General features: G+C 32.4%; 2 protein-coding genes across 2 annotated transcripts; one reads left to right on the top strand and one right to left on the bottom strand.

Annotated features, from left to right (window-relative positions):
• Positions 1-2,047: 2,047 nt before the first annotated feature.
• Positions 2,048-20,637, bottom strand: Nadsyn (NAD synthetase). Its single transcript, XM_011503622.1, has 12 exons — positions 20,422-20,637; positions 7,644-7,828; positions 7,005-7,260; positions 6,138-6,330; positions 5,555-5,795; positions 5,109-5,336; positions 4,920-5,035; positions 4,009-4,313; positions 3,508-3,716; positions 3,155-3,380; positions 2,888-3,064; positions 2,048-2,195 (listed from the first exon to the last, which is right to left on the bottom strand). Exons 2-12 carry the CDS (start codon positions 7,787-7,789, stop codon positions 2,073-2,075), a joined length of 2,220 nt encoding a protein of 739 aa, XP_011501924.1. The 5' UTR covers positions 7,790-7,828; positions 20,422-20,637; the 3' UTR covers positions 2,048-2,072.
• On the top strand, positions 10,634-20,117 carry LOC105365452 (cytosolic carboxypeptidase 2). The gene is made up of 15 exons (XM_011503621.1): positions 10,634-10,672; positions 12,088-12,211; positions 12,936-13,132; positions 13,345-13,497; positions 13,847-14,100; positions 14,196-14,342; positions 14,416-14,522; positions 15,110-15,357; positions 16,667-16,999; positions 17,674-17,901; positions 17,993-18,084; positions 18,191-18,407; positions 18,788-19,077; positions 19,181-19,390; positions 19,508-20,117. The coding sequence occupies exons 2-15, from the start codon at positions 12,109-12,111 to the stop codon at positions 20,019-20,021; spliced, it is 3,093 nt and encodes a 1,030-aa protein (XP_011501923.1). The 5' UTR covers positions 10,634-10,672; positions 12,088-12,108; the 3' UTR covers positions 20,022-20,117.
• Positions 20,638-25,000: the final 4,363 nt, after the last annotated feature.

Raw genomic sequence — 25,000 nt, 5'->3', positions numbered from 1 at the left:
AAAAAGTACGAAACTACACTTACAAAACCATTCGGAATTTCCATTTGTATAAAAAAAAATTTATTTCCTATTAATCTATGTTCTATACGTGAAGTACATTTTATTTATTAAATATTAATAAGAATAAAATGGTCGATGACTTTTATTGTAACCCCTTATTATAATGATTTATATTGTTAAATATATTAAGTTAATATATTCTTTTATTAAATTATTTTAAAATTTTAAATTCTACTAAGTTGCAAGGCAGTTTTTAAATATTTTTTATTTTGTCATTTGTTATTAGATATTAAACTGATGAAATTATTTAATATTTAGTATTTTTAATATTAGACCAAAGAATTAGTTCATTTCAAAATAAAACATAAATTAAAACATGAAAATATAAATTATTAAAAAATGTTTTCAAGAAATACAATGTTTGTTCATTATGATTAATTATACATGTAATTATCTTTTTTATAGCAAAAGCTACAATTTAAATGTTAACTTAATAGATTTACAATTACCATTGAAATATAAAAACAGTATTATTAACAATTCTTTTTTTTTCTTTTTTCTTTTTATGTGTAGCTTCATCATTACATGTACAATGAAAATCCAAACAATGTTTTTATAATACATTATTTTTAATGAAATTTTCCTTCAAAGTTTCGTAAGTAATTGGATGAGACACAAAATGACTGTATATCCATTAACTTTCAACAATTAGTAAAAATTACAATATACAACGTAAGATATGTGTATATATATATATATATATATATATTTTTTTTTTTTTGTTCTTACCACGAAAAACATTAATTTTTGTATAAGATTTATTATTTTATGTAAAATTTAAATCTTATCTTTTATTTTAAAAATAAATATAAATTATAAATATTAATTTTATATATTTTATGATTCGTAATCGAGAATTTTTGATAAGGAATTGTATTATTTTTCAAAAATACTATTTAGTGAAAATAATAGAAGTTTATTGGTAACCATTTGATTTTCTGGTTCGAACTGCCAATGTTCGATAGTTCAATTTAATTTGCCGCCTGCCCTAGCCGATGCTTGGGTAAGTACTTAAGTGGAAGGGCTGCAGAGATATACAGTGTGTGCTGACCTGGTTAAATATCGTTTATTATGGTTTGTTGACAATGACATTATTATTGAATTAAACTCACTTCTCATGGGAGAATGTGAACTATGTTCTATCACAACGATGTAGTTGCTCCTTGTTGATGATGACGATATTTTTTCTGATTTTGTAAGGATCAGCAATGGATTATGCACACTCCTTGGAAAGGAGTATGGCCTATTTATGTAATAGTTACCACCAATAAAGACTACTGGTATATCATCGTGATAAGGAGTACTTCGATACCATGTCTCTTGCAGTCGTATATTTTCATTTAATGCAGTCAGCACACTTGACTGTTGCGCACTGAATAATTGACGTGTGTTCTTTGTGCAATATCTTCAGCGAGAGAGTGTGATTGAGAGAGAGAGAGAGAGAGAGACAGAGTAGTAGTTCCTGAGTGACTAACACATGGCTGAGTAGCACTAATCTCGTGGTGCGCTTGCCTTAAATATCCATGGGGCAACTCAGTTAGCTGACAACAATGGAGGCGATTGTGGTGCTAAAGACTCGATGCGATTATGCACATGTTTTTTTTGGATGTAACGGCTTTTCCGGATGTCCAACGACCGTTAGAGGTTTTCCCAGAATCGATAATATTCGAGCGATTCTCGGAATCGCGAACAAAATTAAAGATTTATTATTAAAGCTAATAAATAAAAAGAACGTTTCAATTTAATTACATCGGATTTAACAGTATTAAGTTATATAAACATTTATAAACTAAAGAGCGTAGAGCAAGAGGAACATTGCAGCAAAGTATTATATAACAGTTAAACTATAACAGTTCCTCGGCCTGTTTGATCTCAAAACCAATTGTAAATGAGATTTTTCAGTATTTTACTAATATACGTATATATTATCACATACATTCCAAACTGATCATTCCGTCGACAGCACACACGCACTTACGCACCCACACACATAACCAAGCCTGTCAGAAAATTTATATATGTTTCAACTCGGTCGTATCAACAGGGCTGACTGGCAGAAATCTAGTTGTTGAAGACAATCTCTCAGAGGCGTTTTTAATTTTTGGTGTGAATTTCTCCTTTGACAATTGCAGCTCCTGAAATAATAATTGTAAATATAATATGACCTATATTAAATGTAGGTAATTACATTGTTATTAAGTCGAAATGTAAATAATTTTCTATTTTTTTAACTCAATTGGTTCGTCGATTTTGTTAGAAATTTTTTCTTTAATTTATTCACGACAAATTACGTAAGCATTTGAAACCAATTATTTGACAATCTTTAACACCATTAATCATTCTTTCTATTATATTTTTCACGCGATTTCACTTTATACATTAGATGCAAAAATTATAATCGAATGAGGAAATATACGATATAATTATATACTAAAATAGTCCACAAGTTTGTAATTCTCAACGTAAATAGTCGATTAATTTGAGTATAAAATCAATGAATGATTATATGAATTTAAGTGCTTATTTATTGCTTTGAATTGAAAAGGAGATGAATAAGGATTTATGAAAGTGGGTAGATATTATTTTATGCTAATAATTTAAAAAATTATAAATACGTCTTTTCGTTAATATATACTGAATCTTTTTCTTTTTAATATATTTTTTACAGTGATCCATTCATTTTTAAAGCCAATATTAAATCCTAAGATATGAAATAAAGGAAATTGATAAAAATCCAATATAAAATAACGCTAAAAAAAATAAAAAAAATGATGAAATTAAGAAGTGGCGAGTAAAAAATGTTGAAAGCAAGAGTAATTTGAAATACCTTTTTATCAATTGCTTGAAATTGCCATTTCCACGTGTGATTATAGAGAAATTGTCGATGGTCGAATCTATTATCATCTGGACTATATGTTTCCGCATGACATGACGGTGTTAAAATCGTCATTTTATGACGATTAATTGCGTAGCAACGATAAAAATGCTTGACCTTATTGGCAACCTAAAAAAAATTTCAATCTAATAATAGAAAAAAATTACGTATATATATATGCATATAATAATAGAATAGAATAATGTGAAAATTAAGTACTTCTCTGGGATGAATGTGATGCCACACGTGGACGAGTTTACAAAACATGGAATATGGTCCAGCGTAATACTGTTTCCTGATGCGACCAAAAATTCCTAATTCGTTGTAAGTCATCCCCATATCGGTTTCATCGAGTTGGTGTAATTGTTGGTTGTCAAGTGGTTCCAGTTCGGCAGTCGGTGGTGCTTTCAAAATATCATCGATAGAGGAAATGTTGTATTTCACCCTATGAACAAGAAATATTTCATTCTCATTTCATATGAAGTAGAAGCTATGTTTTTTGTTTGTTTTTATTTATTTATTTATTTATTTATTTTTGTTGGTTTTTGTAAAAATCATGACTTGTAACTAACCGAAAATATTTAAGAAATCGTCTTAAATCATTTTTAGCAATTCCGCCAATTGGATTTAAATCGGCACTGCTACAATCGTACTTCGTAAAATATCCGCGGAGTGCTTCGTCGACGTTACTGCTCCCAAGAACGAGAAGACCGCCCGGTCTACCTTGGGCCCACAGCATTAATTGTGCAAACAAATAGGAGATAACCATTCGAGTTCTCGCCTATCGAACATTGTTTAAAATTTAAAAAATTATAATTATACAATGTGGTTCTTTGGAAATGTCGTGAGATAATACAGAGAAACAAATTTTTCTCAATGCAACTCTAATATATATATATATATATATATATATATATATATACATTAGCTTATTATTTATACTTATTAGAAACGAATGACTGGTATTTAAAAGGGAAATTATTAAATAACGTGATTTCTTAAAAACTGTAAACAATTGTTAATTTTCTTAAGTAAATAGAATCCGTAATATTAAAAGATTTATATTTATTTACTTGAAGATTTTGAAGAGCTAAATTTTCTCTTGGTGAGCCCCCCTTAGCCTTGAAATTTGGTTTTAATTTCGTTATTTGGGAAAATATAGCTAAAATAGCGGATATTGCAGAATCAATGACAATACTCTCATGATGAGTGCCCAATTCGCTAGCGAGACTCGATGCTCTTAATTTTGTTTCGACCGAAGAATTTTCAGTAGCCATGTAACAAGTTACGAGAATCGTATTACACAGCTGTTTTGGATCTGTGGGTATATAATCCTGACGTCCGACTATTTTTCTTATGTCTATAAGTGCTTGCATGTCTATAAATCAATGTGGAAATTTCAGAAATTTTAATCTCTAATTAAAAAAATATCTTTATTAATGAAACTATATTGGTTAGATGGAGATCTTTGTATATTAACGATTGTTCAATGCTAAAGTCGATCATGCACCGATGATTCCTTAATATGATTATTGTGACTTATTAAATTAAAATAACCAGCGTATTTTTGAATATTTTTAAGTCTATTATTAAGTCAGAATTAAATATATATTGAGTTATTAATTAGATGAAACCGATAGTAAAAATAGCCTCATAAGTTAATAAGTTGGTTGCGATTGCAATGCAATTAATTTGGAATATTAATATTTTGCAAAAAAATATTCTAAATTAACGAGTAAGATGAAAGAATAAAAGCTGCCACTCTTGTATTATATCGTTAGCTTGAAAGAAATTTAATTTTAATGATTTGAACAAATTTCGGCATCTCGGCTCATTAGTCGTTAAGAAACATTGAAGTTTCTTATCATAGTAATAATCAACTTAATTTATTCCAATCAAGCATAAAAGTTAATAATAATTTTTTGTTTAATTAGCTCTAATAATTACAATGAAAAATAATAATAATAATAATAATAATAAATACCTCCAGCTTCGATAGATTCAACGACCATACAGCACATTGAATAAACTATACAAGCGGTGGAAGCCGAATCAACGCCACCACTCAATGGCAAAAAGAAACCACCTTGACAGGATCGCCTACAATCAGAGATTATTAAGTAAAATATTTATAATGTATTAAGAAATTAAATTATACGGCCATTTGAAGTACCGGAGGTAGTCCCAAAGCCAGCAAGCAGGGGCCAATAAAATTTCTTCTTCGGGTGAATGATACAATATTAGCGAATTGTCCGTATCTTCGTCAGTCAAATGAAGTAGTTTATTCAGTGAATGTTCATAAAATCGTTCTGATGTTAAATAAAAGTCTACGTGAATTCTTGGATAAGGATCGGACTTTGCAGCTAAATGAGATCGAGAGCGAATGCTGTTCCGGTAACTCCTGATAACCATAAACATGAATTTGTCTCACATTAAAATATGCCTAACTGAAGCTTATAATATAAATATATTTGCTAACACAGATATTCGATTAAAGAGTTTGAGTAAACAAACATTAATAATAAAACAAACATTAATAAAAAAAAAAAAAAAAAAAAAAAAAAAAAAAAAAAAAAATGGTAATCACAGTATTATACATATTTTGATAAAAGCAATTACCGAATATCATCGACATCGATAGTTGCTATGACAACTTCCACTTCTTCTAAAGAAAATTGCTTTCCACGATTCAGAATTTTTCCATTTAATGTAATACTCGAACCACCGTTGAAGTATACTCTTGCACCATCACAGCCTCGCAAATTACTAAACATATAGCATCCACCAGATTTGAAAGAGGCCGATTTCACTAAATCGACTGTTACATTTGCTTTACGAAGCTCAAAATATGATCCACTGCCTAAAAATATTAAGATAATTAGACAAGATACGAGGAAATTCAAGACTATTTCATATGTTATATTATTGAAATTTTGAATTTCGTCTTACTAATGACATTAATTCAAAGGTACTTAATTTAACATAAAATTAACATGCGCGTTTTTTTGTTTTGATTTGTTTTTTCATAAAATTTTACGAATTTTCGTTCTAACATACTAAAGTTGTCTAAAATTTTTAGCTCTAATGTTCATTAAAATCATATCATATGCAAACATATTGTATTTATAATACTATTAAACTATCAGATTTAAAGTTCCTGAAAATCAAAATAATTGTACTAAATATTTTAATCTATACGCACCATTTGATATTATTTCGACCGCATCGAGTGACATAGAAATATGTTTACTCGACGGATTCCATAATTCTTCACAAATTTCAAAACCTATACAAGTATCTTTTGTTGCGATAACACCATCTCCGAATGGCACGGTGATTTGATTTGTTATCTCGGCAATTACTTTTGGAAGAAAATAATCCTCTACAGTTTTTTCCTATTTAATTGTAATGAAAAATTAATCTCAAAATTGTTTTTAATTTCAAATATGATGGAAGTATTACAAATATCATATCGCTATGAAAATTACGTTTATAGTTAAAATTCTTAAGAAACAGTTAAAATGATATTTTTATTAACTGTCAGAGATATGAATACCATGAATACCAACGAACTAATGATTATGATAATAATTTTTAATAATTCTTAACCAATAATTTTTATCTTTAATTTTATTTTTAATAATTTTTAACCAATTTAATTTTTAACCGAGGAAAGTTAGTTACATTTAACTTAAGTAAATAGAAATTATTCCAAGCAACCTCTTTAGATAATAATCATTAATAATTACAGCTTTAATCGATTAAGTCGTATCCCTTAATGGCCAAAATATGCAATCAATATAGTTCTTCGTTGATAATTAATTTAAATCGATAATTTTAATTTAAACAAACCTAGCAGAATTCGTTCCTAGTGTATTCCCAACACATGCTAAACAAAGTAAATCAATAATAAATAATTATAATAAATAATAATAATAAATAATAATAATAATAATAATAATAATAATAATAATAATAATAATAATAATAATAATAATAATAATAATACCATTCAACCGATAATGAAATTATATTAATAATTGTAAGCGTATTTGACAAAATAATTTACTTTCGTCCAAGGTGAGAACCATCTTCTTTCACGGTAATTGCCATCCTCGCACAGGTGCATTTTCGGCCTAATTAGTAATACTTTTCGATTTAAGAAAGCTACTCTACAATTGTAGGTGACATTTTTGTACATAACCGGCATACCGACGTCAATTAGAATGTCCTCACAAATCGAAGACTTCAATAAGCTAGCCAACACCTGCCACGAGTGAAGAAGCGTATCTGATTCGTAAAAATGATCTTCGCAACTGTAACCACTATAGGATAAAACAATGTAAAATTTGTACTTCTTTGCATTATAATATATTTAATAAATTGCATATGCGTTTCCTATTAACGACAAATAGGCTCGTTTACAGTTATTTATCGTATTGTCAATATGACAATGTAATCTACTATTGAGGAGTAGTACATTTCTCAATAAATTAAAATAGACGTATACGCAGTTATATACGCAGTGGTAAAATTAGGTTAAAAGGAAACAGCGAACGAAAAAGGTTGTAATTACTTTGTGAGTAGCAAATATCAAGATATAATCCATGTCCAAATAGAGCAAAGTGCTCTTAGTCTCGGGATGAAAAAAAAAAGTCCTCGAGATTCAATATAGAGCGTTTTATATTAAAATTGTTTGAAATAGTACCTTATCTCGAGCTCTGGACCACTCCTGTAGGTAACACCAGCATCTTTGGCAATCTGTATACTTTGTAAAATTCGCCGGAAATTACCGTCAAAATCCATAGCCCACTGATTGAGGGTACAAACAGCGATTTGCGCTGCCCGAACCATTTTCGCCTTTATTATGTCCTAGTGAATCTTCAATTTTGCCTGCAAAACGAGAAAACGAAGCAATTTTAACGAGTGCTCAGCCACCAATTTCCAAGCTGCCCAAACTCATGGGCACTCAAGATATTTGGCAAGCGCGTTTCGAATGATTGATCAATATTACGTTAACGACCGTCGAAAGCTCTACCACTGTGTTCTCAGTTCAAAGCTCAATCGACCTTCTTTGTGGCATTAGCGTATTTCAAAAGGTTACATAATTGAAAACTATACTATATATTTTCCCTGCATTTCATATTAATATTTCCCTTTCTGCGCAAATACTCGTAAATTATAAGATATTAATAAGGAATTCAATATTAACGTTAACATTTATGAATAAAGACTAACAGCGCAATGAAATTTATATTACATTGTTTGAAAATGATGCAGTTTTCTTGGCTCGAATTGCGAATGCTTCAATAGCTTAGTTCGCCACCCGCCCTAGCAGATGCTCGGGAAGGAGTTAAGTGGAAGGGCTGTAGAAAATATAGTGAGTTTTCGATGAATGTATGATTCATTTTACAATTTATTATACAATTACATATTGTTGTCTTGGAAAGATCTTGAGTCTATGTTAAGATCTTGGAACGTTTCGTGTGACGAATGTTTCACTACACAAGATATTCCTTGAGATCGTGATGTTGATGTTTAATTGGTAAAGATTAGCGATTATTGCACACTCCTTGTCAGTAAGTGTGAGATGCTATTAATAATAGCGTCATGCCAGTTTCGCTAGGACTGGCAATAATTTAGTAGGTCGCACGGACTCGTGTACTCACGGTGATGGGCCTTGATCTGATCCTGGGAGATGAGTAGTTCACCATGATTCACGCTCCAAATGCGGAAGTACGTGCTTGGCACTACGGCCCTTTCGTGTAATATGAAGGTGATAGCGTCAACGCCCGTCGACTGCAGCAGTACAGGAGGATCGATGTATCTTCCTGCTGGTCAGTGGGTCACCGCAAATACTTGGTGTCACTAGTTCACCGTTGAGTAAGAGCTCCCCCTTCAGACCCGGCTTCCCTACGTGGATAACCCTTTCGAATTGGCTTTTCCACGCGGACAGCCCTTTGTTGCTGTGTCGTCCGCAACTTTAAGGCCTCTCACAATGAGTCCCCACTCAAGGAGCTCCTGATCTTAATTTTCCAATCAGGGCGCGCCGCTTTTCGGCGCCTAGTTTTATAAAACATTATAAGATTGAATGTGCGCACCTCTTTTCCCACATCCGAAGAAATTAGGCTTGGACAATGAGAATATCTTGCGGCGGCAACATTTGGCGTACTTGACAACAATGTATGCGTGATGTCTCGTGAAATTGATGGCACACGTGCGAGACAAAGTTTTCTGGACGTCGCACGTGCCAAGGTTCAGGTTGCAATGAATTTTAGGAAATGTTTTTCACTCGATTGTTTTCAAATGTTTTAACTCTCAAAATATTCTCGCGTAAACAGACTCGCCGCGTTTTTGCTGGTAAATAGCGAGAGTCGTTTATTGCATTAAAAAACAATGATTCCGTATGTAGCACGAAGAATAATAGAAGTGGCTGTTTACGAGTATTTTTCAGATGTATTAATCTTTTCGTGCCTCCAACGACTGTGAGAAAACATTCTTAGATTATATGTCCGTTCAATATTTCCCATGATGGTAGCCGATTTTTCTTAATAGATAATATTTGAGAGACTTTTCTCAATCCCGAACATACATACATTTACGTATTATACCGCACGCAACAAAAACTATTTCGCAGTCGAGTGAAAAATTAAACTATGGCTTTTCCATTCGTTGATTACTTGGGTTCAAACGGTTGGGGGATCGATACACGGTTACCTGACTCTCGAGAAATTATCCAACTTGTGCTATAAAAATATCAAAAGCGATAAAAAATGAGTGCTTTCATCATGTTGGATTTCATTATGGCGGTAATTCTTGATCAAAGATAGATTTGAAAATTATCGAGAATATAATATATTGCACCTTTTATAAAAATGGGTCAAAATAAAATTTCAATTAGCAAATTTAATACGCTACTTCAGCGTTGAGCAATAGAGTCGTAAAATTACCCTCTAAAGAAATAAATTGATCTAATTAATAAATGGCTTAACGTAAATTATTAAACAAAATTGTCTTAGCTGTTTCACAAAAAAAAAATATATATATATATATATATATATATCATATAAATTACTAGCCGCATAAACATTATCAAGATATTTAATAAACTTTTGGGTCATTCGCCAATGCCAGCATTATATAGGGGGTCTGGCATTATTGAGAATCAGGGTTCAGGGGCTTTAGAACTGTCAAATTATCGATCATGTTCGTAAGCATTTGGTAGACAGCTAATGCAAGCTCCCCCCATCCACTCGATTAGCTTAGAAAGCCCTGATTTGGACAAGACGTCTTTTAAGTTAAAGCTTTAGCGAAGCTAACCCTTCGAGATCGCGGGAGTCTCTCTGGCCTGGCAAATTGACGATACCGAGGAGACGGTTCAGGTCATTGCGCGTTCGCATCGGCCGATCGTCCCGTCGTTCCCGAGCTTCGCGCCTCCTCCCTCGCCGCCGAATAATTTAGAGGGCGATCACCGCGCGATCGATACGCGATATCCGAGTCGACCACCCCCGCGTCGTCAAGGAGCCCGTGGGCGTCACGACTCAGAGCTTCGACTTCCAGTCACGAGTCGCGGACCTCGCAGGTTGTACGTAGCTGAGCACATGACTCGCCACGGCCGTCGCCCGACTCCCGAAGCTCTCCACTAATCCTCTTCAAAGTTATTACTTCGGGGAGTTGCCGAGTTCCGTCAAAGTTTCATTGGAATTTCATAAGCGCATCGAATGCCTCGTTCCAAGCGTAATTATATTAATATCGTGCACTCGCATAAATCCGATCTTGCTAATCGGCTCTCGTGACCTGCATTATATCATAAATGTTTTTATCAATACAATCGTAACGATGCTTATATGTATTGAAATAACGTCTTCTCCATAGGGTTTGACGCTTACATTTCATAACCTAATGCCTTATACTCGTGAATTTCATAATATTGTCTTGTTTAATCGAACGGACATTAAATTAAATATTAATTGCTCCATATTATTTGATATTATTTTCAAAAACACTTTCTTGTGCGCTTAGTGAGTTTGGCAATTATTTCATTTCTCTTTTGATTGATTTCTTCAAAATGTCAATTTAATGACTCAAGATTTCATTTAGAAAAAAAAAAAAAAAATCTATTCGTTCTTAATGATTTATTTTAATTTTAATATAATTTAAGAACGATCTTATAGTAATTACGTAATAATTATTAATATACTTATTGTAAATTTAATTTTCATAAATAAAAAATCTTTTCTTTAAACAAGACTCTTAACGTATAAAATTTTTAAATTGAGCCTGCGAAATAATTATATTCTACTTATTTTTTATGATATTTATGTCATCTTTCTGGGCGGTCAATTGTAATTTATGTCTATTAATTGCTTTCATGATTGATTTAGACAAAATGTTCTACAATTACATATTTAATCAATGCACCGAGAATTTTATAATAATTTGAGAATTATTTGCATGCATCGGTTACTTAACTGCACACTTAAGTACAAATGAAATATATTTACATTAAGTATGATTAATCAACAATTTTTACGTATTACTACTCACTTATTGTTTGAATCGTCTAAGATTCAACATAAGATATTGATTAAAAAATTCTTAAGCAGTATTTTTATTTTATTTATTTATTTTTTTCTTTATTTTTTTATTTTTTTAATAAAATTTTAGAAAAACAACGAATGATGACTAACAGTGAGTAGTTTTTAAAAATTAAAATCTCTGTGATAATTAAATTTATCGAAGTCTCCGGAGAGAAATATATTGAAAATTGCAAGATGATAACTTGCAATTCTTTTAAAGAACTTTGAAATCTTAAAAAAATTACGCTACCACTAATCTGTTAGTATATTTAAAAAATCTACATTTTAATTTTGTTCATAGAATATATCTGCTTTGCACGACGTTTAATAAAATTAAAAAATCAAACAATAAAAGTGCTCAGACTGAAATTAGCATATTAAGAAACAAAAAAGAAAACAATAAAACAAACATAAATAGTTGGGGTCACATAAGTCATATGCGAGTTACTATATTTACGGTTCGAGTTCTCAAATTTCGGACAGTGAGGACAATAGAAAAGAAATAATTCCAAGTGCTTATAAAAAGTTAAACTTTACGGTACTCGCTACAAGTGCCGTTTATTATGATTGTAGTAATAACAATGTGGAACAACGATGCTACAAACGAAATTGCCGTCCGAACTTACTGGTATGCTGTCTTTAAGAAATGGAGTACGTCGTGAACAAAGTGAAGGATCTACAAGCTGCCTTATTTCCGGTACAGCCGATTCCTGGTAAACTCAATTCTTCTCAAACTGCACAAAATACAATAGGAAAGTCATTATTGTCACTAAAGTATTATAATTATTGTGAAATTAATTTGAAAGTTGGTCCCTTGATTCGGCACGACTGTTAACGTCCATTTAGTTAATTACCAAGTTAAGAAGTTAAGAAGTTAAGAGAGTTATTATAATATTACTACTATAAGCCCTTTAGACATAGATAACAAGGTACATTCAACTTTGGTAGATTATTTTCGTAAATTTTGCTTCACATATAATATAATAATATTCGATTGTTATAAATCTAATGAATTGCCATCTCCATTGGATCGTATATGAAGAATTTTTTCTTAAATGTATATAAAATTTTTATAATAGTATTATGCTCTCGTATTGTATGATAAAGGAGTTGGAAAGATAGTGAAATGGTTCGTATATAAAAATAAATCTACTATATGATTTAATAACTAATTTAATTTAAAAATTTATTTATATATATATATATATATATATATATATCATTTCCATAAGCAATTATATATGAAATAACTTTTTGATTATAATTTCATGGGAAGTCGTAAAATTTAGCAAACAGTCGAAAGAGTTTGCTAAAGTTATTTTACTTTGAAAACTATACTCAGACAATTGTCGTACATAATTGATAATATGTAAGGTAACTCAGTGCTCCTAAAATTTTCAGTATAGTAGTTGATATTTTAGGTAATGCAATAGCTGGCCCATGTCTGCAAACGCGATTTGGAGGCGAGAGGAAGGACCTAGATTCCGTCTTATCCTTGACCTCGGGTTTCGTCAGGTGCCGCGAGACGAAGGAAAGTTTTCAAACACTGTTGGTCGACTCCCATTTTATTGGATTAGACTCGGTGTCGTTAGAATCACGATGGCCTACAGAATGTCAAGTAAAGTGCAGCTTTTAATAAAAGCCGTATGCGTTATTTATGTATGTGATACGTATGTAAGGATTACGTATGTCAATTATGAAAATATAATTGTACGATAACGTTTATTTAATGAGATTGATGATTTTTATTGGCGAATTTGACTTATCGTTAAATGTTTAACGACGAGTTGAAGTAAAATTATTCATTGATTACGATAAATAAATGCATAGGTCTTGGCGGACAAGGTTCGGCATTTGAAATACAATCCCGTGGAACCAGAGCCGTTTTACGTTCCTACGGGAAAAGAACCAAAACCAAAACCAATCGGGGAAGAGTCCGGGACAGTTCTATTCCATTATTGTCCAACAGGTGTCACGAATTATGTAAATAACGATTATGAATTATTATTGTTATATTTAACGTAGTTATACAGGCATTTAATTATAATAATATAGCTTATTATTAAGATCTTCCATATGCTATGTAAGCTTTTGTTACGTATTAATTTAATGACACGCGTCAAATAGCGTTATTATTAAAGCAATCAAGGATCAACAATACTTTAATTTTGAAATAAAAGCGCCCGCCGTTTAAATGGATAACGAGCGCTAAATAAATCAATAAATAATTCTCACAGTCTATTAGTAGTATTACCATTAGTACTACCATTAGTACTTATTATTTGTACTATTGGTTGAAGTACTCGCGAATGTAAGAGAAAAAAATTTGCAGTTCAGCAGATCGTGCATAGGAGGTAGCGCAGTGTCAATTCCCGATACGATCGAAAGAACTGCGGATTGCGTGACGCGGTCAAGCGCGACGGACCTCTGCTTCGAATCTAGATTTGAATCAGGGAATCTTGGCAAAGTTATTAAAATTACCGACACTTTTTACGAACTGCATCTGCGCAACGACCTCTATACCCAGAGACACACGCAATGGTATTATTTTAGGATATCGAACACGAAAAGTGGAACAATGTACAGGTATTGCATTGCTTGAATTACCCTATCGAGGCTTTATTTAATTGGCAAACTAGCATTATTGTTTAACCATTCAATTCATACTTTCTTCCCTTCAGATTATCCATTGTTAATTTATGGAAGGAAAATAGTCTTTATAACGAGGGATTGAAACCCTTGCTTTATTCCACTAAAGATGCAACTGCAAAATCTATTGGCTGGAGAAGATGCGGCGAAAATATTATATACTATAAAAATGATTCATCGTAAGGATTTTATTTTCAATTATACTTTACCGATAATTGGTTTTACAACTTAAGTGACATATTACATTAACAGAGATGACAGAAAGGAGAAGCACACGTTAACATTTAATATTTATTTTCCACACGATCAAGATACTGTTTATTTAGCATATTGTTATCCTTATACATACACAGATTTGCAGATAAATATATATATATATATATATATATATATATATATATATAATATATATAATATATATAATATATATATATATATATATATATACACATATATAGTAAAATTTGAAAAACTTATTCAAATATAATTTAAGGCTGTCATATGATATATCAATTGTTTTATGCTATATTTTGCATAGATGTCTTATGTCTCACAATTTCATAAAATAGAGCAATTGTTTTACATAAAGCAACATAACTTTATTTACCACGACTGTATTTGCAATGTAAACGCATATTTTAATTGAAATAATTATTCAATATACATTGAACATATAATTTATAAACAATTTCTTGCGTTAATATTGAAGCTTACGTTTTCATTGTAGTTACTATTTTTATATATTTTCAATATCATAAACTTTGATAATAATTCAACATTTCAAACATTGAATCATTTATATAATATATTTATTAATCATAAATCCATGCAATTTATCGCTGCAACAGAAGTAACGCATCAGCAATGATTTAATAAATATTAATCGGATAAAACAGGAAAAGTTCTGCTTTTTCCGTTAATGCACTCAACAGCTTTTTCTACTTGTAGGAGTACCTAATAAAAATTGCTAACGACTCCATAAAATCGCGTTTCACAAAATTACGTATGCTATGCCGAAGCCTGGCTGGCAATGCAATTTATTATTTAACAATAACTGCACCTACGATAAACGACGAGACACAGCGTAAGAAGGGTGTTGTGATCACGGCCCGCGTGCATCCGGGCGAAACGCCCTCAAGCTGGATTATGAAAGGGATCATCGACTTTCTAACTGGCGAGTCCAATCAGGCAAAGGTAAGATTTATTGCTATCCTTTATATTTTTTGCAAAAATGAAGCACGAATGAGGTTGTTTTCGGTGTGCTTTGCGCAGTGTGCTTTTATGTCTTTCCATTAGCGCAATTAAGATTTTAGTTTAACAATTCCTTCGTTCAACATTAATTGTTCTATTGTTTTTTCCTAAAATTCAAATACTCCAACCAATGTATTATATTATATTATATTATGCATGTAACAGAGATAGATAGATAGATAGATAGAGAGAGAGAGAGAGAGAGAGAGAGAGAGAGAGAGAGAGAGAAATTGAGTATCAAAGTTTATATGAACGTTTAGAATGAGAGAACAAATTATACAAAATAGATTTTTATTTGGCAACACGAAATAAATCAAGCAAATTAATTAGACAAACAAATGAAAAATTAATGTGATTAATACCATGGGCATTTGTATTTATAATAATGTAATAATTTCAATATATTTACTTTGCAAACTTTTTCTTAATTAACTAATACTATTGTAGTTTTAGTAAACTATGCATGGTAAATATATATCATAATATATAGAAAGCTTAAGGAATGGGATAAAAATTTTGATAATTTTCCTTAGTTCACAGTAATATAAATTATAAATACTCTATGAATATTAAGAAAATGCTCGCTTTTATAGTAATTATTTGATTAATGACATCTTTTGGTTTAAATTGCCAAACACAAGAAAAACAATTATCTTCCTTGCAAACAAATCACTTTCATAAATAATTTAAAATATTGAAACGCATTTTCAACGTTTCACTTAATAAGAACAATTCGAATAAACTTCCTATTAAAAATAAAATAATTTTTAAGCATTTTGAATTTTAATGTATAATTTTTCTTTTTTATGATAAAACTTTATAATAGTTTTCGATGTAGAAGAATAATGTCGGCTAATAACTAATAATGTTTCTGCTTAATATTAATAATTTACTTTTGATCATTTTTATAATATAAAGAGTAAAGTGAGAATCGGATAAGGCTCAATCAGCAATAGAAATAATTTTCGCGATAAATCTATAAAAGTCTTTAGCTTATTATTCGGTTAAGCTTCGGGTTACCGTATTCCCGGCTTATGTCTTAAAAAATACTTAGAATCGAATTTTTAAGCCTCGGTAATATATTCCTAAGTAAATTAGCTGTCGACTTACATAAAGAAAAAAAATACTCATTTTTATTAGGTAGATTAAAAATGTTGCGAAATCCCCCCTCCCTCCCTTTAACCCCTCATTCCAGTTACAACAGCAACATAAAAGCCTCGATTTTCTAATTCAACATTTGTCCCATCGTAAGGAGTTGCGCGAGCGCTTTATCTTCAAGCTCGTGCCGATGCTGAATCCAGATGGCGTGATCGTCGGCAACAACCGGTGCTCGCTCTCAGGCGTCGATCTCAACCGGCAATACCGCACCGTCATCAGGGAAAGTTACCCCGCTGTTTGGCATACCAAGCTCATGATACGCAGACTCATGGAGGAGTGCGGCATCGCACTCTACTGCGATCTCCACGCACACTCGCGCAAGCACAACGTCTTCATTTACGGCTGCGAGAACAAACGAGGTGGATGTATAGGGACCCTCGCCGAGCAGGTTTTCCCGTTGATGCTCCACAAGAATGCCGCGGACAAGGTGACACCATCGACCTCTTATCCTTTAGGTTCCTTTAGCGCGTACTCCTTGCGTCTCTCCATTACCTTGCTTAGCGAGCACATCGGAGTATTACTATGATATCCGATTTTCTTGTACTCGATGTAATCGCGCTAATGCGGTACAATGGGCAACTTTTCTATCGATAGGGCACCCTTTGGCAGCTCGATCATCGTTATCCCAGTTGCTCGAGACTACACGCTCGCTGTTTCCCTCCTCACTTTGTAAATCGTAAAATACGTTTAAAGCGTTTCTTACTCTGAATTTCACATTGGCATAAATTATCATATAATGGTTGTATTATATAACACGAAAGCATAGCTTAATACTATAAATATATATATATATATATATATATATATATATTCACTTATTGGTAATGTAATATCAAGGCTTAAATTACTAATGCGTAAAATATGCTGTTTAATTATTTTTAAAAGTTCGTTTTTAAGAGTTGTTGGCCATTTAAGTAAAGTGGGAAGCATCACAAATACGTATCACAAAATATACGCGTATACAATATTCACAAAAGCGCCGCATATCTTAATTATATATTATCCTCGAATTTATTTTAACAATTCGCTTTCAATCACCTAACCGATAAGCGTAATTAACGTAGTAAATTTAAAAGCCTAATAATCCAATGGATTTGACAGTTTTCCTTTGAAAGCTGCAAATTTCATATAGAGAAGAGTAAAGAAGGAACTGGGAGAGTTGTCGTTTGGCTGATGGGAATCCAAAATAGCTACACGCTGGAAGCTTCGTTGGGTGGCTCGAAATTGGGTTCTAGATCGGGCACACACTTTTCCACCCAAGATTACGAGCAAACCGGCAAAGCCTTCTGCGAGACGTTGCTCGATTTTTCCGACAACGACCCGATTAAAGTATGATAATGTCAGACTTATATGACGTTAGAGCGAGAAACGTAAGCGGTTATTGCTGATGTCTCGGTCTCGGTTTGGCTTTCTTTTTTAGGAAAATTTACGCAACAAGATTTTATCGAGATTGGCGAAAGAGGGATCGAGTGCCGATGAACCAACTAATATTGACCTTACCGATTACTCAAGGTATGTAACTGTAATAATACTACTATCATTTAATACATTTTGCAATGTTAAGGGCATACAAATAGCAAGTGTTTTTTTTTTCTTTTTTTTTTTTTTTAATATCTAGTGACGAAGGAGACACTTCGGACAGTTTGAGTGAAAATGACGAGAAATACGACGAGGAAATGCTAAAGCGTTCGGGATTGTACATCGAAGATCCTCGATACTTATGCGTGCCGCCTACATCCTCTGTACTATTAAAACCAGCCACGATCGATCCAATTCGTAAAACAAAAAAGCCCAAGGGCAATTTATCAAAAAATGTTCTTTCGCGTAAAAAGCTAGTAAGTAAACATTTATTACGTTCTTTTATATTACTTTTATTATTAACAGATTTCCATTGCACGTAATAGAAAAATGTTGAAAATATTTCGAAAAAATTTTAACGTAGCGATTGTAAGAATTTAAAGTATTTAAAAAAATCATGAAATAGAGAATCCCAGAGCTTTTTACATTTTCAATTACTTTTTACTTTGAATATGAACTAGACTTTTTTTAAATAATAGTAAATGAACATTATAATTATAATTTTGTGCCACATAGCTTAATATTAAATTACATAATATTTATTTGCATATTTATACAAACAAAACAAAACAAAACAAAACAAAACAAAACAAAAAAAAAACAAACAAAAAAACAAAAACAAAAACCAAAAAATTAGATGCATAATAGAAAAGCCATGGATTTACCAAGAACCGATCCAGGAAGCGATCTATACGAGTTGAGTGATTCAGATGATGAAACTAATGTTCGCTCTGCTACAAAAATGAAAAGTAAAAGTTCCGACGAGGATGCACAATTTTCTGGCAAAGAAAATCAGCAAAAAATAGAGTCTGATTTAAGTTTCCCTTTAATTGTTAGGCCTCGCAGTCTTTCGCTTGGCGAGGAAATTATTTCTGAGGATTTAACTAGAAAAAATAAACGTCGTTTACGTCACCGCAGAATGCCTAGGTCGGATCATCGACACTTTCTCTTATCTATTTAAAATTACACAATTAAAGTAATCAATGAGGCATTGCGATATTTATTGACTTTAATTTTCATGTAATTGCAGGACCCTGAGAAATTTGTCTCCGCTAATGCAAAGAAGCCAACATGTCCAGATGAAATTGTTAACATTAAGGCGGCAAGTTTGGACAGGGGTGGGAAATCTTAAATTAGAAAATGAAAAGGATAAGCTTTCTTTAACAAATAATTATCCTCTTAGTTGGGGTGTTCCAAAAATGCCTTACGAACATCAGACAAACGATGAAGTATCGATCGAGTAAGAATCTCTTGATAATTAAGCACTATAATGAAAATAAATCCAGTCCTATGGAAAGTAAAGTAAGAAATTATAATTCACATGCATAATAGATGTAACAATTTTTTTTATCTTCAGGCCCTGTTCAAAAAAACTCGACGAATTGGGCAGTGGTAAAAGTGATTTGAAAAAACAGAAGAAGAAAGTGCGCAAAAAATCGACAAAGATTATTGATGCACCTTCGGAAGTTAATAATCTGGAAGAAGAGAATCGGCAGACTAAAAAGAAAAAGCCAAGAGCCAAGCGCCACAAAGTGGTAAAATCTAGCTTGGAACCATTGGATAACAATACAATTATGGTTACTTCCGATGGATTGGATTCATTAAAACTCTGTGGGACTGCCAAACTTCCAAAAATTCTGTCTAAACATAAAACAGACTCTAGGAGAAAATTAAATAAACTGATTGGGTCCGCGGCGATTACAGCTGCAAAATCAAAAGTAAAATCACATGCCGATTCGGTTGGTGACAGTTCGAGCGCTGAAAATTCACCAGTCGTCATAAGACGCAATAGTATTAAGAAAAAATATAATTCATCGACTGGAAAGAAACTCACACCAAGTGTAATAATTGCTAAAAAAAATACCAAATGAATTTGTTGGACATTCGTTCTTTATACAGACTGTAGTATGGTTAACTTTGCACTGCCAGTAACATTTTATATTACATACTCAATGGCGCCACTGAAACAAGGATGTACGATATTTATATTCATAAATATTTTATCAAATCTTATCGATAATCGTATTAATAGTCAAGTGAGAACGTATTTTCTTGGATCTGTGTAACCGTATCTATCAATTAAGCATTGTTTTGAAATATATTTATAACATGTATAATACATATTAAATGTTCTATAAAACAATTATAAAATATTAATGATAAAAATCATGTTAATTATAAACTGTTGTTTTGTGCAATGGAACTTTATCTGATACAGAAAAATAAATGAAGGTTATGATTAGCGCATTGTTATTTAAATCGATAAAATACCAGAAAAATTGATGATATAAGTCGGCTACGACGAGCAAGTGATTCTCCCACTGGTAGTCGATGACCATAAAGACTTATAAAATCTTGCACTATTAAATTAAGAAATTAACGAACAATAATTATAACGTAATGACGGGGAGTGTGAACGAGTCTCGGGAACGTAAAAAATTAATATCCTGACGATTTATACTCCATTTTGCGGTAACTGATTGTTGGGCAACGTAACAATCACATGTCAAAATTAAAATGGTGTTTTTAAGCGCGAATTTCAAACAGACCAAATGATAATGGATAAAAAATGAATAGCTTCGAAATAAATAAATAAGTTTGAAAAAGTACTCCATACCAATAGATGATCTATGCATCTATTTATTTAGATGAAAATTCCGTAAATAAAGTACTTACGATCGATATTGTGAGTATATTGATGAATTAGATGGCAGGAGTTAATAAATTTATAATTAATTCGACCTAAATATAAATTTATAGCTAATAATATTCTCCAATTATTTCCAGGAAATTATTTCAAATAATTTAGAAAAAAAAAAGAGAGAAATTTAAAAAGAAAGAGGGAGTCGTAATATTCAGTTGTCACTTTATGATTAAAAACGAGGGAATTAGATTTTGGTGTTAAGAGACACGATAGAGTTAAATTAAGACTTTGACGGGTCATCGACTTTGACCTGGATATCCGTCCATTGTAAGCGTAATATTGTATTTTCTCACGAGATGTTGAACGACTTTGAAAGCCATTCGAGTATTCATGTGTGCAAGTGCAATATTCACTTCGTCAAAACAGTGATATAAAAATGAGAATAAATAATTTACACATAAATTTTAACGAAGATCGGTGGCATAAATGTTAAGCAAAATTGAGTATTAAGAGAATACGTATTTAATATAAATGTCATAAAAAGTTTCTCATAATTTTCGAAGAGTTAGAGAATTGAATGTGACGGTACGGGAAAATAATTATAGGTTGCTAAGATTATTCAGCTTGCGGTAACATTTTCTCTATTTGCACATTTCTCTATCTACTTTTCCACATAACCAAAGCTAATACATCGAAAGTATTTGACACGGAAGAAATTCCATATAAAAATCCAAACCAGAAAAAAAAAACAATAATAAAACTATCTTAAACTATAATCACGACAAAATCTTAAACTGCAATCACAATGCCCACAACGCTAATTTCATCCTCCATTCGAGTCCTCACCACCTCTCCAGCGATTTTATGAGCGTAAAGTAAACACAGAGGAGAGGAGGCATCGATCGCCGCAACTGCCGGTGGTGGCGGCCACGATAAGTAACCGTTCGTCTTAACACCGGTTTCCGATCCCCTACGGTCGACCGACCGATTCCCCCTCCCCCTCACTCTCTCACGCGCTCACACTACTCACGCACAGTCTCTCTCCCTCTCTATCTCACTCTCTGCCTCTTCAGTCTCTTCGTCGCCTCCACCTCCTCCTCCTCCGCCCCTTCCTTCGACACCTCCTCCTCATCAACCGCTGCCTCCACCTTCCTCTTCCTCCACGATGGCGATGTTGGCGCGACGTGCTCGCGTCTCCTGACCGCCTGATACCACCGCAGTCGCATATGCAGAGGGAGTCGCGATAGAGATTAGGATTATTAGATGTCGCGGTCGTCCCGCTCGCTCCCGCGAGACCGTCACAACAGCTTTCACTTGCAAGGGCGTAACGATCCCGGGGACGGCGATGAGTAATTCGCCACCAGGCACATTCATATAAGCACACTTTTTCGACGATTCTTCCCTTATCGACTGACTGCGTGCTTTTCCTCGCTCTTTAAAGTCCCTTTTCTCACGCTTTACTAGTGGGAATCGATGAGGGTGACGGTTGTCACGGTTATTCATAATTTCCCAATGGCTTGTTTTATATTATAACTTTTCGGCATAACGATGATTTTAAGATCATTGTAAGCCAGCTTCATTAGACCTTATAGCATTTATCATTCATCCATGTTATTATTATCTAAATCTCAATACCAAGCTTAAAACTGTCTAAGCTGTCTCGTTAAAGCATGATAATACGTTAATGATAATACGTTAATGATAATACGTAAAGCAAACTATACTTTTTATTTTTTAAACACCTTGCCAATCACATCTTATTAAATTTCCTTCAGTCACTTTTTCTTTGTTTATAGAGGATGTATAACGATAAAACTGTTGAGATTATTATAATATCGAGACAAATGTTTAACAATCACCAATATTGACTGATTATTAAAGCTTCTGATAATAATGATTTCATAATAAAAATAATAAAATTACAATCGTCGATGTTATGCCCATGTCTTTTCACGCTAAATAATTGTATTTTTCATTAACAAATAAAAGTGATGAGTGATTGTTTGAAGTGATTTTTTTTTTTTTTTTCTTATAAAATATCAAACCGATTTAGAAGAAAACAGAGATCACGAAGAAAAGTTTTTCCAAAATAATAAATATATTTTATAATTCAAAAATTTTATTTGATTCATAATCATTTTCTATAATAATTTTAGATTTTAAAAATAAAACATTTTTGATCTGTAAATATACCTTTATTTAACGATTTAAATGAGATTGTAAGTATTTAATTCGACATTGATTAATTATTATTTTACCTGCTATAACAAATGGAATATATATATATATATGTATATATATATATATATATATATATATATATAAATATTTACATATAAAAATGTAAAAATATTTTCACCCATACGAAAATATGTATTATTAAGTCAGGTATTATTGAAATATTTCAAATTTATAACAAAAAAGCGATGTATGTATAAAATAACGACATTTATGAAAAAAATTTATAATTCATTTTATTATTTACATATTGCCAGAATAGAATATAATTGTTAAAAAGTCACAGTAATATTATCTTGATAAATAAAAAAGATGAAAGACAATAAGTAAAGATCGCTTGATTTAATATTGCTAACGAAATAGTAATATAAATGTTTAAACAACATAAATTGAACAACTAATTGATCGCGGATTAAATCAACCTTTTCTTGTATTTTTTTGTTTTTTTTTTTTCATTTTATTTTTAAATACATTTTCATGAAAATTAGTGAAAATGTGTAACTGAAACGTATTTGTCTGAATTAACTTTTATTTATGAATTCGCGAACTAACAACTATAACATATCAATTGAAAGCTATAAATGTTAATAAGAATAGCAAAAATTGTTATAGACGAAATCAATGAAATACTTAGCGATATAATTTTAAGAAATATTTTTAAAATATTTTTGTCAAAGTTTGTAATTTCAAATCGTATTCCAACTTCAATATGCGATGCATCAAAATTAATAAATTTCTTAAAATAATGAATTTAAGTACAAGGCGTAATAAATCGCCCCGTTATCTGTTAATACAACAGGAATTTAGAAATAAATTTTCTTCAAAATAGTACACGATGAAAGTGTATCGTATAATTGTACATAATGAAAATTGCTAAATAAGCTCTGATGTTTACTTTATAAACTGTTTTATAATATTTTAAAATAATAATACAAGATGAAATTCTTGATTTGCGACAGTAGAATGATGATTAAAGTTCCACAGAAACTCAAATTATAATTGTAATAAGATAATGTACATAAATTATAAATGAAATAAATGATTAAAATAGGCAATGAATACATTAAAACAGAAACTTCTAAGCACGTGGCTATCCAGATATGGAATATTATTGTCGATTGTGAAGTCGCTGGTCTTGTGAAGAAAAGTTTATTTCTTAACTACTTATAGGCGACTATTGAAAATGATCGCTTACGCAGCGCCAAAGGCATTGGTAACGAAGAAAAATATATATAGAGAATAGAGAGATAGAGAGATAGAGAGATTGAAAATTTAATTCACCTGGAGCTAATGATATTTAAATGCTCGACTGTCCCATTATCAATGCTCGTAAAATACTATTCATAAGTAGAGAAGCGCATAATGGGAATAAGCGATGTGGATCGTTGCGGAGGAAAAGATATTGAGGCCAGGGAAGTGAGAAAGCCGACAAGCACAAACAGATCTCCCTTGACAAGTAGACGACTCGTCGCTTCCGGTCGGCACGTGACTCGAGCGCAATCCCTACGTCCACCTCCGACCTCCAGCACACATCTGTCCTCCGAAAATAGACTCGCAGTGTGTGCGCGCGCAAGCCTCGGGGTGGGGTGCGGTAGACGGACCCTAGCATGCTGCCCTGGTAAGCAAAGTTGGTTGTCGACGAGCTTCGTCCCGACGAGCTTTCGCCGAGCTCCGCCCTCGCTTTTCACCCTGATACGGCGACGAGCGAGTCGCGCTCGGTGCCAACGGGGCCGCTTTCGCTTTCGTCTCCCCACCGCCGTCGCCACCACCACCACCACCACCACCACCAGAGCTTTTCCCGCAGCGGCGTCACACCGAGACCGCCACGCGCCCTTAGCTCATCGAGGGCGAGCGAGGCCACGCGATCCAGGTTCTTAGCTACGATGATACGAGGATTCTATGCCGTTGGCCGTAGCGTGTGCTTTCGTCACCACGACGAATGACGGACACAGACGGAGAGAGGGAAAG

The sequence above is a fragment of the Ceratosolen solmsi genome, unplaced genomic scaffold (assembly GCF_000503995.2).
Source record: "Ceratosolen solmsi marchali unplaced genomic scaffold, CerSol_1.0 scaffold8, whole genome shotgun sequence".
Taxonomy (NCBI): Eukaryota; Metazoa; Arthropoda; class Insecta; order Hymenoptera; family Agaonidae; genus Ceratosolen; species Ceratosolen solmsi.
This window is presented reverse-complemented; position numbering and strand designations above follow the sequence as displayed.